This window comes from Melanerpes formicivorus, unplaced genomic scaffold (genome assembly GCF_026170545.1).
Source record: "Melanerpes formicivorus ecotype bairdi unplaced genomic scaffold, bMelFor1.0.p_v2 SCAF_25, whole genome shotgun sequence".
NCBI lineage: Eukaryota > Metazoa > Chordata > Aves > Piciformes > Picidae > Melanerpes > Melanerpes formicivorus.
Window position 1 is genome coordinate 4,184,749 of NW_027142377.1, and position 17,322 is coordinate 4,202,070.

General features: G+C 43.0%; 1 protein-coding gene across 1 annotated transcript in view; it reads right to left on the reverse strand.

The window, feature by feature from the left end:
• Window positions 1-17,322, reverse strand: part of PCSK2 (proprotein convertase subtilisin/kexin type 2) — a 113,915-nt gene that overhangs the window by 25,446 nt on the left and 71,147 nt on the right. The window contains exons 6-7 of the mRNA XM_068153111.1: window positions 3,563-3,639; window positions 606-694 (exon numbers count right to left, since the gene is read on the reverse strand). Of these exons, the coding sequence (XP_068009212.1) occupies window positions 606-694; window positions 3,563-3,639 (166 nt within the window). The remainder of the gene's footprint in view (window positions 1-605; window positions 695-3,562; window positions 3,640-17,322) is intronic.

Genomic DNA, 17,322 nt, shown 5'->3' on the forward strand with positions numbered 1-17,322 from the left:
GGAGCAGTTTAAGAGTGGGAAAACTGGACTGGTTCACTGTATTCAGTCTCTCAGTGCAGACAAGAACTAGGTAGAAGTAAAGATACTCAACACATACAAGGGATGTGAAAGCTGGGTACTAGGCACCACCTATTCCATTCTGTGCATCTGTTCCTACCACTCAGCACTGCTTGTTAAACTAGGGGAAGCCAGTGACCACAGAGACTGACAGCACTGCAGGCTCTGCCCTGGAAGAGCCTATAGAACAAGAGCAGCACTGGATTTTGCCTTTTCAAAGAGTTTCTAGTACAGCAGGATTTTATGTTTCTCATTTCTCATCAATGATTCTGTAGCTACGCAGGGAAGAAGTATTGAAAACCAGTGTACAAACAGAAGCTGGCACAAGAAGAGCTGCTTCTGTGCAATGTTATAGAAGAGGCTGTACAAGGCACTCATTTGCAAGGCAAAACCACAGAGAAATTCCTCTCTTCAGCCACTGTGAAAATAAGCACATGGCACAGTACCAACCTTCAGTCCTGTCCTGGGCAATGCTGCCTGTCTCTGTAGAAGTTCTGCCTGAGGCATGGTGACCTAAGGACCATTCACACCTTGAATTGCTACCATACCTGCCACCTTGGAGTTGTACGCAACTCCCACGCCGCAGATGTTGTTGTTGGCAGCGGCAGACACCTCTCCTGCACACCTTGTCCCATGGCTGCAAAAGGGAAGACAGACACCATGTGAACACCAGGTAATGCCTGCGGCTGAACTGAGCTGGGCCACCCTCAGCTTGTTTTTTTGCCTGATCATGAGCTCCTGGTGCTTCAGAGGAAACCTATTCCATGGCAAACTGCTGAGTGCTGTATTTGGATACTCAGATGAATTCATTTCTTCCTGAAGCAGGACATAATCAGCTTCCCCTCTGTGGTATGAGCAACACTTGCTCTGAAGTAAACATGCACACTTCTGTTTCACTTGTTTGCAAAGTTTTCACACCTTTTTAACTCTGCTACAAGTCAGTAGAAATAGGCCCTTGATAGAACAGTCTAAAATAAGATCAATATTAGTTTCTTTGGTTTTGTGATTTGACACTGCAAAACCCATTATGATGAACCCCACAGAACAAAGTCTGGTTGCCTTTTTGCTGCTCATATGGGTGCAAGGAGCATATCCCTTGCCCACAAAAGGAGGAGCAGAAGAGAGCCACAATGCTCACTGCACTCCTCAGCAGCAGAGCTGAGGCCTGGCTGGCCAGATCTAAGGGCACGTGCATCCCTACCCTCCAGTGCCTAATTCCCTGGAGAGCTGACAAAGGCGCTCCAGCGGTCAGCTCACAAAGCCTCAGCTTCCTTCTCAAGTGGGAAAAGCCTCTGCTCTGACACAGAGGCCCAGGTTCAGCTTTTCAAGAACACTTGGCATCTCTGAGGAGCTTAACACCTCTTAACAGAGGCCTTTTAACTAGCAATGGCTCTAAGGCAGTCCTGCAGGAAGGCAGGTTGCAGTTTTTCCTCATTCATTACAGAAATGAAACCAGAGAGAAGATAAACATGGGCAACATAATCTACTTTAAAAACCAAACCTGAACCCAACCCAAACCAACCACAACAGCACAGCAGCAGAGAAACCTCTGTTGCTGTCATTTATTTATTCTTTTTTTTTAAGATGTTGAATAAATATGAATCCATCCTCCTGCTCACCTCAGTCCACTCTGTGCCTTATTGCTGGCATCGCTCCCATAGCATGCCAAGGATTCATGCAATTAGCAGAGCTGCACTGTAAAGGCATTATGGAATGCCAGATGAACCATCTTGACAGGCAGCAGAATTGGTTTATTTTAATAACTTTTTCCCCCCTCTCTCTCCCTTTCAGCACCTCTGGCAAAAGCGAGTGTTACATTATGCTTAGCCTAGAGAAATGGATGCTGTGGGGAGATCTTAATTGCTCTCTACAACTACCTGATAGGAGGTTGTTGTGAGATGGGAGTCAATTTGTTCAACCAAGGGAAGCTTAGATTGGATATTAAGAAGAATTTCTTTAGTGAAAGAGTGGTCAGGCACTGGAACAGGCTGCCCAGGGAGGAGGTGGGGTCCCCATCCTTGGAGGTATTTAAGTGTCATGTGGGTGTAGTGCTTAGGGACATGGTTTAGCCAAGGACTTTCCAGCGTTAGGCCAGTGATTAGACTCAATCATTTTAAAGTCTTTTCCAATCTAGACAATTCTGTTTGATTCTGTAAGATTAATAAAGGCATGAGAAGCAACACATTCTTCTTTCCTGCTGTACTTGTACATTTTTCAAGGCAGCTCTGTGAAAGAAAATAGCCTTGAATGTACAGTGTCTTGATCACAAAAGGCTGAAGATCTCATGCAAGTTCCTCTTACAAAGGGGGCAGAGAAGAGAGTGATAGAGATTTCTTATTCAGCTGCTGGAGAAATTTCTTTCAACAATCAGGCTGGTGTTCCCTCATGCCCTTGTTCAAGGAACTGTGAGAAAAAAATATACCGTTGCTAGGCATTCATTATCTAGTCACCTCTGGGCTAGCTGCAATCCACAGAGCAGAATAAATGGCTTTCAAAAAACTTGTCTTGCGTGACAGACTGAGAGTTGGGGTTATTCAGTCTGGAGAAGAGAAGGGTCCAAGTAGACCTTACTGTGGTCTTCCAGTATTTTAAGGGGGCCTACAAGAATGCTGAAGAAAGATGTTTTAGGATGCCAGGTAGTGACAGGACTAGGGGGAATGGAGCAAAACTAGAAGTGGGTAGACTCAGACTGAATATTAGAAAAAAAGTTTTTCACCATGAGGGTGGTGAGATACTGGAACAGGTTGCCTAGGGACATGGTAGAAGCTCCATCCTTGGAGGTTTTTAAGGCCAGGCTGGATGTGATCTAGTGTGAGGTGTCCCTGCCACTGGCAGAGGGGTTGGAACTGGATGATCCTTGAGGTCCCTTCCAACCCTAACAATTCTGATTCTAGGAAAATACTTTTTGCCCTTTCAAAACCTTTTCCTTCTCCAGCTTACACCCTCTAATATTTGGTAGCAGCAGTACTGCCTCAGACATAGTAGATGGGAAAGGAGTCTCTAGAGATCTGGGTTAGCACAATGTCCAATGAGAGGAGCCAAGGAAAAGGTTTGTGGCCATTGCCCATTCAAACACTTTAAGTATGTACACTTCCGAAGCAACAACTTCATTTACGAAACACAAATCAGTTGTTCAGTGCTATTTAGAAGATACCTAATAAAGTGAAGTCCTAAGTAGCTTCTAATTCTCAAGCAATAGAGAGACTGTAGTATCTCTTCTGGAAACCACTGTGGGAAGGGTGTGAAGTTTATAAACTACCAGGGAAGGTGCTGGATTCCCCTACATTAGACAGTTTCAAGGCTCAGCTTGACATGGTGCTGGGCACTCTAAATTATATTCTTACCCTGAAAGGTTGGACTAGATGATCCTTGAGGCCCCTTCCAACCTGGTATTCTAACAAACCACTTAATTTAGCAGAAAACAGGCATTTCACAAGTGCTAGCAAATACTTGTAATTTCTTAAGCAAACCAAAGTGAAGAGCAGGCTCATCAAAATCCATTTACCTGTTAAACCAGTCATCTGTGTAGCGGGGGTAGGGGTAGGGATCATTGCTGCTGAAGTCATAGCTGGCTTTGGCATTCTGCAAAACACAAAGAAGTTCAGCAAGTCAGCACTGACACAGATCAGAGGGGAAAAGTGGAACACAATTTGAAGGAGCAACTGTGAACCATTAGCAAACTTTGTCCTCTTCGTTCTGTGAGACGCATCTGGAGGCAAACTGGTCCCTGCTGTGCTATGTCATTTCCCACACCAGCAAGCCTAGGGCAAGACGCTTCCTGGAGCGCAAAGCCTTCTGTGAACCATGTGTGTTTCCAAGTAGTGCAGCTAATTCTGAGAGGGTATGAGAACTTAGGTTACTACCTAGGGCCTGTTCACCAACAATACAAGAGTATTTAGTTGCTATACTACTTAGTGTGGCACGACAGAGGTGAAATCCTATTTCCAAACAGTGATGGAAGTGGCCAGACACTTGGATCTTCCCTCGTATAATTACTCTTGAAAAACTCATTTCATGGAATCACAGAACTGTCAGGGTTGGAAGGGACGTCAAGGATCATCCAATTCCAACCCCCTGCCAATGGCAAGGACACCTCACACTACATCAGGTTGATGACAGACACATCCAGCCTGGTCTTATAAACCTCCAGGGATAAGGCTTCCACCACCTCCCTGGGCAACCTGTTCCAGTCTCCTACCACCCTCATGGCAAAGAACGTCTTCCTAACATCCAATCTGAGTCTACCCACTTCTAGTTTTGCTCCATTCCCCCTAGTCCTATCACTATCTGGCACCCTAAAAAGTCCCTCCCAAGCTTTCTTGTAGTCCCCCTTCAGACACTGGAAGACCACAAGAAGGTCTCCTCAGAGCCTTCTCTTTTCCAGATTGAATAGCCCCAACTCTCTCAGTCTGTCTCCGTAAGAGAGGTGCATTTGTGGTACTACAGTCAGATTTCTAAAAGCATTTCAATGCCTAAGAATATAAATGTCTCAAAATCCAAGTGTGAAAACTACATTAATAATCTGTACATAAGCCTGAAAATCCCTTTCTTGGGATTTAGAGGCTGAACAGCTTCACAAATGTGGCTTTTATGCACTTCTGAAAATGTCATCTCCTGTCCTTGCTTTTCATAGAAATCTAAATCATTCCTGATTTTGCCCTATCAGCAGAGTTAAGGACACTCAGCAACTTTTGGATGCTATCCCCGGGAAGCAACCAGAAAGTTCCAGAAAGTCAATTGCCATGTTCTTTCTTCCCTCTTAATGAAAAAACAGAAGGTGACTGAAAATTAAGATTTGAAAATATTCAGAAGCTTCATCTGGAGTGTGTGTTCAGAGACTTGATATTTTAATAAACCCCACACTCAAGGAACAGAATTATGTTAGTTCTTAATGGATGTGTACTTGAATTGTACACACTGGAAATGTGCACCTTTTTAAGACTTGGCTGAGCATGCTGTTTGGAGATAATTTGAGGCTTGGGTATGATATGAATAGTTTTGCTCCTAAAAACATTCCCCTTCAGCAGATTCTCAGTTCTTGGGTTCCAGGAATAGATGGTCCATTGGTCTTTGGGTTTTGGAGTCAAAACCCATAATTCTCAAAATACTGTGCCAGAATGAAATGGGGAAAACCTTGTGCTTGATCCTTGAAGGGGTAAAACTCAGTATCTTTCAAATTATTGTGCAGTGATTCTTTTTGGGGGGGAGGGTGATCACATCAGAAGGACTGGCTGCTTCTGGACAGCATGGACAATAAATGTTTTCGGTGTTTGAATGGAGCAGAGAATAGAGAAATGCTTACCGTGCAGCTTCACAGAATGGTAGGGGCTGGAAGAGACCTCCACAGATTATCCAGCCCAAGCCCCCTGCCAAAGAAGGATCACCTAGGGCAGGTCACAGAGGAATGTGTCCAGACAAGTCTTGAAACATGTCCATGTGAGTCTGGAAAGTCTCCAGAGAAGAAGCCTCCACAACCTCTCTGGGCAGCCTGTTCCAGTGCTCCCTCACAGTAAAGTTTTTCCTCATTGTTGAGGTGGAACTTCCTGTGTTCTAGTTTGTATCCATTGCTCCTTGTCCTATCACAGGACACCATCAAAAAGAGACTGGCACCACCTTCTGGACACCCACCCTTCAGATATTTATAAATAAGATCTCCTCTCAGTCTTCTCTTTTCCAGACTCAACAGCCCCAGGCCTCTCAGCCTTTCCTCACCAGACAGATGTTGCAGTCCCTTAATCATACTCACAGCTTCTGCTGGAGACACTGTCTTGATTCTCTTTTCCAGCTTAGACACAGTTGAATTCCTTTGTGACTGCCCTTATTGATCTCTCAGATGCCCTCCAATTTATGTCAGCTATAACCACAAATTCTCAGTGCTTCTCAGACTCTGTGCCTAGGTGCATGTTTAAATTACCTCTTTTAATTAGCACAACTGCTTATACAGCACTTTGAAGGGCATAGATTTGTATGAGCTAAGATCATGACTTTTCAGCCAGGTTAAAAAAGGGAATTTGACTGTGGCCTATATATCATGAAGAACACAGAGAAGGTGGACAAGGAATTGTTATTTACTACTTGACACAATACAAGAACTAGTGGTAACCCAAAGAAATTACCAGAGGGAAAATGTGGAAGACAATATCCCCAGCCTAATTATAACCATACAATAGTCAGGGTTGAAGGGGACCTTCAAAAGTCATCTAGTCCAACCCCTCTGCAGTAAGCAGGGGCATCCTCAACTAGATCAAAAAGTGATTAGACAAACTAAGGGAAGATACACATGGAAGAGTCATTTAATGATGTGCTTCCTCTTTCTCCAACACTCCACAAAACTGTGAATGCCAGATGCTGGGAGGCCACAATCAGGTAGATACCACATGGTCTCTGACTTGGTGACCATACTGCTCCTCAAGCAACCACTACTGGCTGCTGTTGGAGGCAGAATCCTGACAGAGAAGACTTTTGCCAGTATGCCTGGCAGAAACTATAAGGCACAGATAATCCATCTCAATGCAACATAGGAAGTATGGGCTCTGCAGTGTCTGGGTCTGCATTTGTGCAGGAGGTCAGGCTTTATCCAGCACAGTAAAAAGAAATGAGCTTGTGAACAGAGGATCCAGGCCTGTTCTTTATTAACTAGAGCAGTATCTACTCCTAGCAGAACAGGCTGGAGAGCAACATCCTATGATAAAGTCAACATAAAAATGATGAGACTCTGAGAGTAATTTAACTAGCAGATAAAACCTACTCAATCACAAATTAAATAAACTTTCTTACCCTACCAGACATAGCCTGGAAACTACGTAGACTGCAACTAAGCATAGTTCCAGTGATTTCAGACTGTTTCTGTCAGGTCAGAATGGTCTAACCCAGTACGAAATTAGTTCAATATATTGCCAGCCTCTTAATTACTCAGGGCTTCCATTTCCCACTCTAAAAATATTGCAGAGATGAGAACTTAAACTTAGTCATGGGTCACCTGTGGTTTTTCCCCATCTGGAAGAAATGCAGTTCTACTTACACAGACCCTAAGCTGAAAGTCTGGATGGGTCTGGATGAGTCTGATTTTTTTCAGGACATCAACCAGTATTGACTCTAGAATTCTCTTGTGCAATGCCTTATGGCTGGAAAAGCCCTTCTAGCTGTACAGGTGTACTTGCTTTTTGGATCACTGCACCCAAAGAAGAAAGCTATATAATGTAGCAGAAACCATCCACAAAGTGCAAAATTAAGAATTCTTAGAAAGAAAACAACTGCTAACTGCACAATTCATCTGCATTAGGGTCTTTGAGAAAAGACAGTGAGTTTCAGCTTCATAAAGAAATATTCCACCCACATACAGAAGCAGTGGAACGGGTAATGAAAACAGCAGTGACAAGTACAAATGGACTGCTTCATGTTCCTAATTTAAAGATCAAATCCCTACATTTCTAAGCTTCAACCTTTCTAATTTTTCTTTTTCTTTCTCTTTTTTTTTATTGAAAGGTAGAAACTGCTGATGACTTACATGAGTGTCAACACCAGACCAACCAAAAGGGAATTGCTTTGATGGATAACTAAAATGTGTTTTGGGAAGTGAATATTAAAATCTCTGCTCTGCCATTCTCCACAGGCTGGACTCTCCAGCAGGCAACAAGAGAAAAGCTGTTGCTAATGTGGAGGTGGAATCATGGTGGGAAGCCAGGAGGTAGCAACCAAAGTGAATGCAGATGAGGATCTGCAACAGCACACTGAAATGAAGGCATTTTGCTTTCCAATTCAGGTAATTCAGTTTCCTATTTTAATGCCAAACTAGTCAGGTGGTAGTTATTTCTCCTAGACTTGCAGTGTCTACTACTTGATTTTCAATATCTAAGGTAGTCACCTGATACTTTTTCTCCAAGGAGAAACTCATCAATCTTAGGCACTGACTGTAGACTGCAGTCTAGCCTTACACAAGTCTAAGTCTGCAGTGTTAGGATGAGGTGAATCCTATGCCGTCTGTTCAACCAGTTCATCGTTGCGAAGCAATTTGAATCTGATGTTTCTTAGTCACCATCTATCCACAATCACCTATAAATAATGTCTATTCCATAATGAAAATGTTAGTACAGAGAGGAAGACTTATCTCTATTTTTGCATTATAGCCCCTCCACCAAAGATGCTAACAGAAGAGTACTGGATGAGATGATGAGATTCTTTCAATCACTTATCAAGTAAAGGCTTGTATGCCACGATGTGAATAGATTACTTTTGCCTATGTAAAAAAATTCTGCTTAAAACCAAGCTCAGACTATCATTTACTAAAGGATTGTCCTGTACATCTTAAAATATGTTCAGTAAAATCTTCTGTATAGAGCAGTCATTATGTAAAACATGACAATAGCAATACATCAATTATCCAATGCATTGCTCACATCTCTACTAAAACAATGTACCTTGAATAATGCAGCAAACCTCTGAAGTGTAATTCACATCCACTTCTCCTGCTTCTCTGTACCTCCAGAAATGTGACTCTGCACACATGCTAGCCCCCAAGACAAGCAACTAAAGAAACACATCCCACTGGTCACATCCTGATTGGTGACGTTAAAGAAGAGGTTATGGGTTTAAGAACTGCAGAGGTTCTTAGGTCTCCCAGGAGGACCAGGATAGTCCAGGAGGTTGGACACCAGAAAGAGTAATCTGTGTTATTTCATTCCCATCAACATTACTGTCTGTTCTGCCTTTCCCTCCCTCTCTCTGTTCCCAGCACAGACACTTATCTCGTGCAATGCGGGGGAGGTTTGTGTCTGCCTGTGGCTTTGGCAAAGCTAATTTTCAGCTACACAATTCAGGCCTGCCATGGGGGGGGCAGGGCATTGAGGTCTGGTGTTTGGCCTGGCTGGGGGGGAAGGTTTTTGGAAGGTGTTGGCCTAGTCAAGTTTTGGTAAGCCCAGGTTGGAGAACTGGGCTGAGGCTGAATACGAATTTGTGCCTTTTGAGTTTTTGTATCTATTTGTGAATAGTGTTTCCATTTAAATTGCCAATTCTTTCCAATTCCAGGGAATGTTTTTCTTTTACTCCCTTGGGGAGGGGTAAAATAGCTTTCTGTCTGCTCAACCCAAGACACAGGTGAACAGAGGTTTGTATCTTTCAAAAGATGAGAAACATTTTTAACACAGGTGGCACTTGATGTTACCCTCATCAGGCAATTGCAAATCCATAGAATCACAGAATTTCAGCTTCACAGAATTTCAGGGGCTGGAAGGGACCTTGAAAAATCACCTAGTCCAACCCCCCTGCCAGAGCAGGATCACCTACACCATATTACACAGGAATGCATCCAGGCAAGTTTTGAGTATCTCCAGAGAGGGAGACTCCACAACCTCCCTGGGCAGCCAGTTCCAGGGCTCTGCCACCCTCAGAAAATCTGAGGCAGAAAGATACCTTCTTTATTTTCAGTTGTTTGATTTCTTTACTGATCCAACGGGCGACCAAACCCCTGGGCTCAAATGATATAAAACCTCAGAGAAACTGTAATAAAATAACACCAAAGATCATGTGGTGGAAAAATAAATTTCAGGTTTGTACACACAAGCTGAAGAAAATGGAATATGCTCGCCAGGAGGTGGAAAAAAAAAGAGGCAACATAATATTTCACCTAGGAAAGGTGCTAGAAGGCTTAAAGGTCATTAATGAAAAACAGAGGCACTGTTGCCAAGTCAGTAGTCATGCAGCAAGCCCTCTCTGCCATGGGAAGCACAATGTTATCTTTTCCTTTGTGGTTTGTTTGTTTTTTTTAATGGAAATGAAAGAAATCTCCAACTTTGAAACAGCTCTGCCCCTATGTGAACTAATTTACATACCCTGTATTACTCTCCCCCAAATTCAGAGCTGCAGATGAGGCCTTGGCAAAACTGAGAATATATCCACCAAATAAAGGGCTGTGTTCAAAACTTACAGAATCACAGGATTGTCAGGGTTGGAAGGGACCCCAAGGATCATCTATTCCAACCCCGCTGCCATAAGCAGGGACACCTTCCACTAGATCAAGTTACCCAGAGCCACATTAAGCCTTGGAAACATCCAGGGATAGGGCTTCCACCACACCTTTTGGAGCAAATTGTGTCTGAATACTGTCATCTCCCTTCAGAAACATAAGCCTTTTACCCAGTTCTTACAGGTAGATAATAAAAGTAAAAAATACTCAGCCAGAAACTAGCAGCCAGCTATTGAATAATGAATCAGACAGCAGCAGACTTTTCTGCCATCATCCTTTGCAAAACAGTCACTTCATAATACATCTGGGCATCCTTTGAAATGAATGGAGTGGAGAAGTGTGCTGGGTCCTGACAATAACTGAAGAGGCCATAAGTCCTCCTGGTATTCAAGTTTCAGGTATTCAGTAGAGGCCCTGCCTAGACACAGAACAAGCAAGTACAAAGCAGGCTGCAATAGTGGTTTCATTTGGTAATTATTGCTGAAAAAAGCACTGACTCCAATTTCCTCAGCATTCATCAAGCATCTGGGACACAGGGAAAAGAAAAACTAGTGTGACTGAAGTCAAAAATGGATAAGCTGACCCACAAACAACAGGTGACTGCTACTTAACTCAGAACCATAAAAATAGAGAAGACTTAATAATCCTCACAGCAGCATTATTTTAAATGTTACAGTTACAAAGAAAAACAGCTTCACTGAGATCATCTTACCTTGGGTTCTTTTACTACGTTAAACAGATTTCCTTTGTCAAGTAACTAATTAGCCTCTATAGACCCCTACAATATCCCACAAACTCTTATTTCACTTTTTTTTTCAACCCCTAATTTCCTCCCTACTTGCCCTGCAGGCAAAAATCAGAAAGCCACCATGAGTTACACTGCTGGCTACTGCTCTTCAGGACAGAAGCATCTTCCCAAAGAAAGGCTGTGGCTATACAGCCTCTTTACATCACAGGAGGGATAAAGCAGCAGGGCAGTACAGCAATATTGGATAGCATACAGACCTAATCACAAACCTTTTCAAGAACAGAGAAGAATTTTCTTTCAAAGAATAGAAGTAATTTACAATCCCATTCTTAGGTACCAAGATTGTTTTCCCAGTGAATCAAAGGAAAGTCCTAATGCATCCAGCTAAATGCCACCTAGCTCTCTGTGGCTGTTTGCTAGTGCTTGGCTCAGAGACAGGTAGTCAAACAGGATGAAAAAATAAAACAAACATAAATCATGAAGACTCAGAGAATAGAATAGACCAAACCAGGTTGGAAGAGACCTTCAAGATCGTCGCATCCAACCTACCATCCAACACCACCTAATCAACTAACCCATCGTACCAAGCAAGTTTCCCATCAAGTTTCCTCCTGAACACCTCCAGCGATGGCGACTCCACCACCTCCCCAGGCAGCCCATTCCAATGGGCAATCACTCTTTCTGTGTAAAACTTCCTCCTGACCTCCAGCCTGAACCTCCTCTGGCACAGCCTGAGACTGTGTCCTCTTGTTCTGGAAATGTAGGCTGGGCAGAATTTTTCTGTTGAGAATTATTTCCCCCCACCCCCAACTTGTCTGAATAAAACTAGCTTATTGAAATACTTTCCATTTCCTCTCCCCTGACACAGAAAGAAGCTTAAGCTTCTGAGGCAGGTGTGAGATGATATTAAAAAGCAAGAAGCCAAATGAACTTGTGCCTACAATGCAGAGGCTGCTTCGCAATTCACCTCTTGGCGTTCTCACCCTGCTCCACAATTTCACGTTGACGCAGAAGAAACCTGAAGCACATCACCAGTTGTTAATTTCTTAGAGCCAGAGCTCTGAAGGTAAAAGCAACTTAACTTACCAAAAAGAAAAAGAAATCCTAGTTCTGCCCAGCCAAACACCCCTGGATTTTCAGAGAGGGTGCACAGGAACCTTTAAGGTATACTACAATGGACTAGGGAGTAGTGAATGTTCATCCAGAGGCATGTTCCTAAGACACCTCCCTTAGTAAAATAAAAACAAATTAAGCAACTAGTTGCTGTTAAAGATTTTCAGGGAAAGCAGCAAATGTAAAGCTTTAAAGCTTCAGACTAGGGAATGAAGTCATCAATTTCTCTAATTGGGAGGAGGGAAAATAAATGCATGTGAGTGGCCAGAGATACATGAGCCATTGGATTAGAATCATAGAATCCTTCTGGTTGGAAACCAAAGATCATGGAGTCCAAGCATCGACCCAACACCCACATGGCCAATAAACCATATCCTGAACTGCCATGTCTATGAATTTTTTAAACATCTCTGGGGATGGTGACTCCACCACCTCCCTGGGAAACCTGTTGCAGTGTTCAATAACCCTTTCAGTCAAGAAGATTCTTCTAATATCCAATCTAAACCTCCTGTGGTGCAACTGCTATTCTGCTCCCCTCTAAGAGATGTTCATTATGCTTATTGCTTCTGTTGGGAATGGAACAGAAATGAAGCAATCTGAGACAGAGCAGGTGCTTAAAAATATCTTAACCACCTACACAGGTACTGAGAAATTAAATATTAATATGGAGAACACAAATGAACATGACTAAAATCAAACAACACAAAGCAAACAACCATACCGAGGTGAAGTGCCAGGACAGAAAGAATGGAATTAATTTCAAATGAACCAAATTAATTTTTAGGCACAGTGAAGGAGAGATGTTTAAAGCACTGGAAACCATCTGCAGCTTTATCTACTATGTTCTGCAAGTCTAGCTTATTCAAAGGGCTTGGCCAGAGCTCTCCTCCTAAAACCACTTGCATGCCCACTAGTTCCCAGTGGGTTTGAGACTTTCCTTCCCAAAACCATCACTGGGCCTGAAAGTCTCTCCCTAACACTTGTAAAATGTCAATGAAGCTTTGGGAGAAACTAGTGTTCCCCACACGTACCATAGAGTTCACACTTCCCTGGAAATACCTTGGTAGCCAAAATGCAATTGCAGCATGAATTTTAATTAAGCTCCATTTCAATGCTGATGAATATTCAGGGATTTCAACACTGGTTAGTGTCTTAAACAGCAAGAGCAGTTCAAGCCAAAATGTGGTATTTTCCACTTTGGGGAAACAGAAGCTTTTAATTTCATTTTGTTGAACTTGAGTTTAAAATTCCATGGTGCTCACTGCCTCCAGGAGATGTTTTATTAGGTTTTCTTTTACCATCTTCTCCCAAGTGGACCATGCACGAGAGTGGGCTGCTGTTGCTGCTCTTTTAATTCAGTCTGTTCTAGAAAGCAAACATTTCAACTGAGTTGATCCAAAATGAAAATATTTCACTTTTGTTTTCCTGTGGACAGTTGGAATTTATAAACCACTCATCTTTGCTAGCAAAAATATTTTTCTAATGGAAGACTTGTGGCCAGTTCCAGAAGCTAGTTGGTGTGCAGAAAGGGAGGTAATAAAAAAACCCAAACACCAATGACCAAACAAAACCAAAGCAACACCAGGTCCCTCCATGCCAAACAGTGAGGACTAACATCTTCCCTCTACACTTTTTTTCCCCCCCAAATAAAAGAAAATTATATTTCAGGCTCAGGGGAGACCTTATTGCTGTCTACAACCACCTGAAGGGTGGTTGTAGCCAGGAGGGGGTTGGTCTCTTCTCCCAGGCAACCAGCACCAGAACAAGAGGACACAGTTTCAAGCTGCACCAGGAGAAGTTTAGGCTCGAGGTGAGGAGAAAAAGTTCTTCACTGAAAGAGTCATTCGCCATTGAAATGTGCTGCCCAGGGAGGTGGTGGAGTTACCATCTCTGGAGGTGTTCAAGAGGGGATTGGACGTGGCACTCGGTGCCATGGTTTAGTCATGAGGACTGTGGTGACGGGTTGGACTCGATGATCTTTGAGGTCTCTTCCAACCTTGGTGGTTCCACGATTTTGTGATACTGTGAGAAACCCTGGAGAGAGGCATAACCCAATTTCAAAAGCACCAGCCAGAACTGTGACCAGTAGTGTTCCCCAGGGATCAGTACTAGGTCCAGTTTTGTTCAATACCTTTATCAGTGACCTGGATGTGGGGATTGAGTGTCCTGTCAGCAAGTTCACAGATGATACAAAACTGGGGGGTGGTGGTGGTGTGGATGACACTTGTCAACAATCCAAGAAGATCTGGACAGGCTGAGAGCTGGGTGCATCAAGAAAAGTGTGTCCAGCAGGTCTAGGGAGGTGGTTCTCCTCCTCTGCTCTAGTGAGACCACACCTGGAATACTGTGTCCAGTTTTGGGCTCCCCAGTTCAAGAGAGATAGGGATCTGCTGGAGAGAGTCCAACAGAGAGCCATGAGGATGATTAGGGGACTTGAGCACCTCACCTATGAAAAGAAACTGAATGACCTGGGGCTGTTTAGTCCTTAGAAGACTGAGGGGTGGTCTGATCAATGTCTATAAATATCTGAGGAGTGGGTGTCAAGTGGAGGGGGACAAGCTCTTTTGGGTGGTGTGCAATAATAAGACAAGGAACAACAGGTACAAGCTTGAACATAGAAAGTTTCACCTCAACATGAGGAGAAACTTCTTTATAGTGAGGGTGGCAGAGCACTGGAACAGGCTGCCCAGAGAGGTTGTGGTGTCTCCTTCTCTGGAGACTTTCAAAACCTCCCTGGATGCATTCCTATACAGACTACCCTAGATGATCCTGCTTTGGCAGGGGAGTTGGATTCAATGATCTCTGGAGGTCCTTCCAACCTCTAATGTACTGTGATACTGTGAACTGGTGCAGAAGTGTCTTTATCTGCTCTCTTCCACCCCTGTGTATTTCTCATTTCAACAATCTTAATTTACTTTCCACAGATGATGCTTTGAAGGAAAATTAATATCACTGCTTAATGATTAAGGTGATTAACCACCTTGCACTTTCTCAGTGTGAAGTTGATTAAGTACATTGATTATAGAGAAAAACAAATGCTGCAGACAATGTGCAGTCTTTAGCTTGTGCGGCAAGTCCCTTTGGCACAACCTCACACTGCTTGCACACCAGGCATTCATTTAAGTTGAATATTATCCCTTTCAGGTGGTGCTAGTACAGAATAAATTGACTTTTTTTGCTCTTAAAACAATATATTAGTATATTTCTGATTCCAGAGCAATTGTACTCTGAGGATACTTGACAGCCAGTAGAAATCAGTGTGTCCCCCTGAAGAGGCCAACATCAGTGGAGCAATGCCAACTCCAGCTGTACAGATGGTGCTAAGCACCAAGCCTTAGAAATTGCCAAGCTTCTAGGGTCCAGATCTCTCGTAATGGATGTTAGCAGAGCAGTTAGCATAACATCTTTCAGTGTGAGAAATCCAGATTTTAGCTGCAAACACAGCTCTGCATGTGACACAAATCACCTCTCCTAAATGTAACCATGCTCCTTTTGCAAGCTGCAGCCTGATTTGCAGAGAAAGGCTCTTTCCATGCCATTTGGCCATAAGAAATAATCCAGAGGAGAAAGAGCCTTCAAATTCTTTTTGCTGTTCCATCTTTTTAATTGAGTTGAAAGCTAGAAGGCTGTGATAACATCTATGGTTACAAAACACTTATCTTTCGTGAAGTAAGAAGACACTGACATCTCCTCTGCATAACTGCATGGCTTCTCTCTCCTGTTAGAAGAGCTCATATTACACTGCTATAAGGCAGTGAAGAGGAATTGTACAGTCATTTTGTCCACACTCTCTCACATAAGCACCACTGTGACATGTACCTGCAAAACTAGTTACTGTTGGGAGCAGGGGAGGACTGTTTGCAGGACCCTGTTATGTTTTCCAAGACATGAAGCATTCTCTCTGTGTGACAAACCCAGGACACCTTTCCAAGAACACACAGAACCTTACTTGCCTGGCTAATCTTATCAGAGAAGGCATAATTTCTTCTTAGTCCTTTCCCACGTTCAGAGAAAAACAAAAAGATTGCCCAGAACAGAGATGAGCTCAGAAGCTGATCCTGCACAAAATAACAGAAAAAAAACCCCAGCCAAGTCTGAACCAGAGAACTTCATTCTCTTCCACGTAACTTCTAATTTATGTCAGTGAAACTTCATTGCCTTGCATGTCCTGAATGATCATCTTCTGAACACTAAAACCAGCCCCCAAGCTGCCAGAAGCCACCTGAGTGGAATAAACAGCCCAAGAAAAGGCAATCGGTTTCAGTTGCTAAGGCATCAGTCAGGTGGCATTTAAACACTTGCTCCTTCTTTCTATCCTGGGAACAGAGAGGCTTCATTTTGTCTCAACAATTTCTTGATGAAATTTCTGCTGCCATCTCTTTTAACAGCATCCATCAAAGGGAGTACTTACTGAATCAGCACTGAGTAGAAGGATAGCTTGTGAATTTATCCCAGGGTCTGGCTGGCAATTTTTAATTGGGATGCTATTTTTGTTTTGTTTGAGAAAACCTGGTAGCCAAACCCCCAAACCTCAAGCGACATCACAGAACCAAAGGAAACCAGGCAACACAAAATTCAACTAGTGAGGTGCTGAAACATCTGAAACAGTTTTATCCTGTTCTTTGTATTTTTATAATGTAAATGTTATTTAAACATTGAAGTTAAAAATAGGTACTAGCAACAACGGCCAGCATGCAGAGTTTGCCCATAAAATATCTTTGATGGATTAGCAGCAAAGGTTTGTTGAAATTAAGTGTCTAGTACATCTGCTCAACAATGCCTTTGAAATGCAGCAGGAAATGGCAGTGCAACTGTCTCAGGCTTTCTTGAAAACCTTGCTGTAGGAACTGGATCTCGTAAAACTGACCAATTCATTCCATGAATCTATGAAATCACTCGCTAATGCCAGGCAAGTGTGAACCTGGCTGCTCTGGTTTGGCCTTTGGATTCCCTGGGCTGACACCAATGACAGTGCAGAGACACTGGGAGCCTTTCAAGGTCTTCAGAGGCTTTCCAACAAATTTTGGTCTTGGAAGGGTAACATTTTTCTTGCTACCACTTACGTGTGAACTCTATTTGACTTGGACAGTTACATCAGCTGGGATTTCTGTGGGGCAAATCATCAGGGTCAAAGCAGCATGGTTCAAAAAATGTCAATGGAGCTTTGTCAACTTACACAACCTTACAATTAGGCCCCAGTGATTTTGGTGGAGATACTGATAGATTTACATTGGTAAATCATTGAGATCTGGCTCACAGCCTCTAGAATAATTTGCAGGTCCTTTTGGCAGTGTGCAGGGAGGACAAAGCATATTCAGAAATTCAGACTAATGAAGGCAACACAGACTTTCAGAAAGAAAGAAGATCCTTTGTGCTGTTGCTAAGCTTTGCTGCACACAGTGCAGTGTGTAATTTATCGCCTGTACTATCTCTTCCTTCTTTC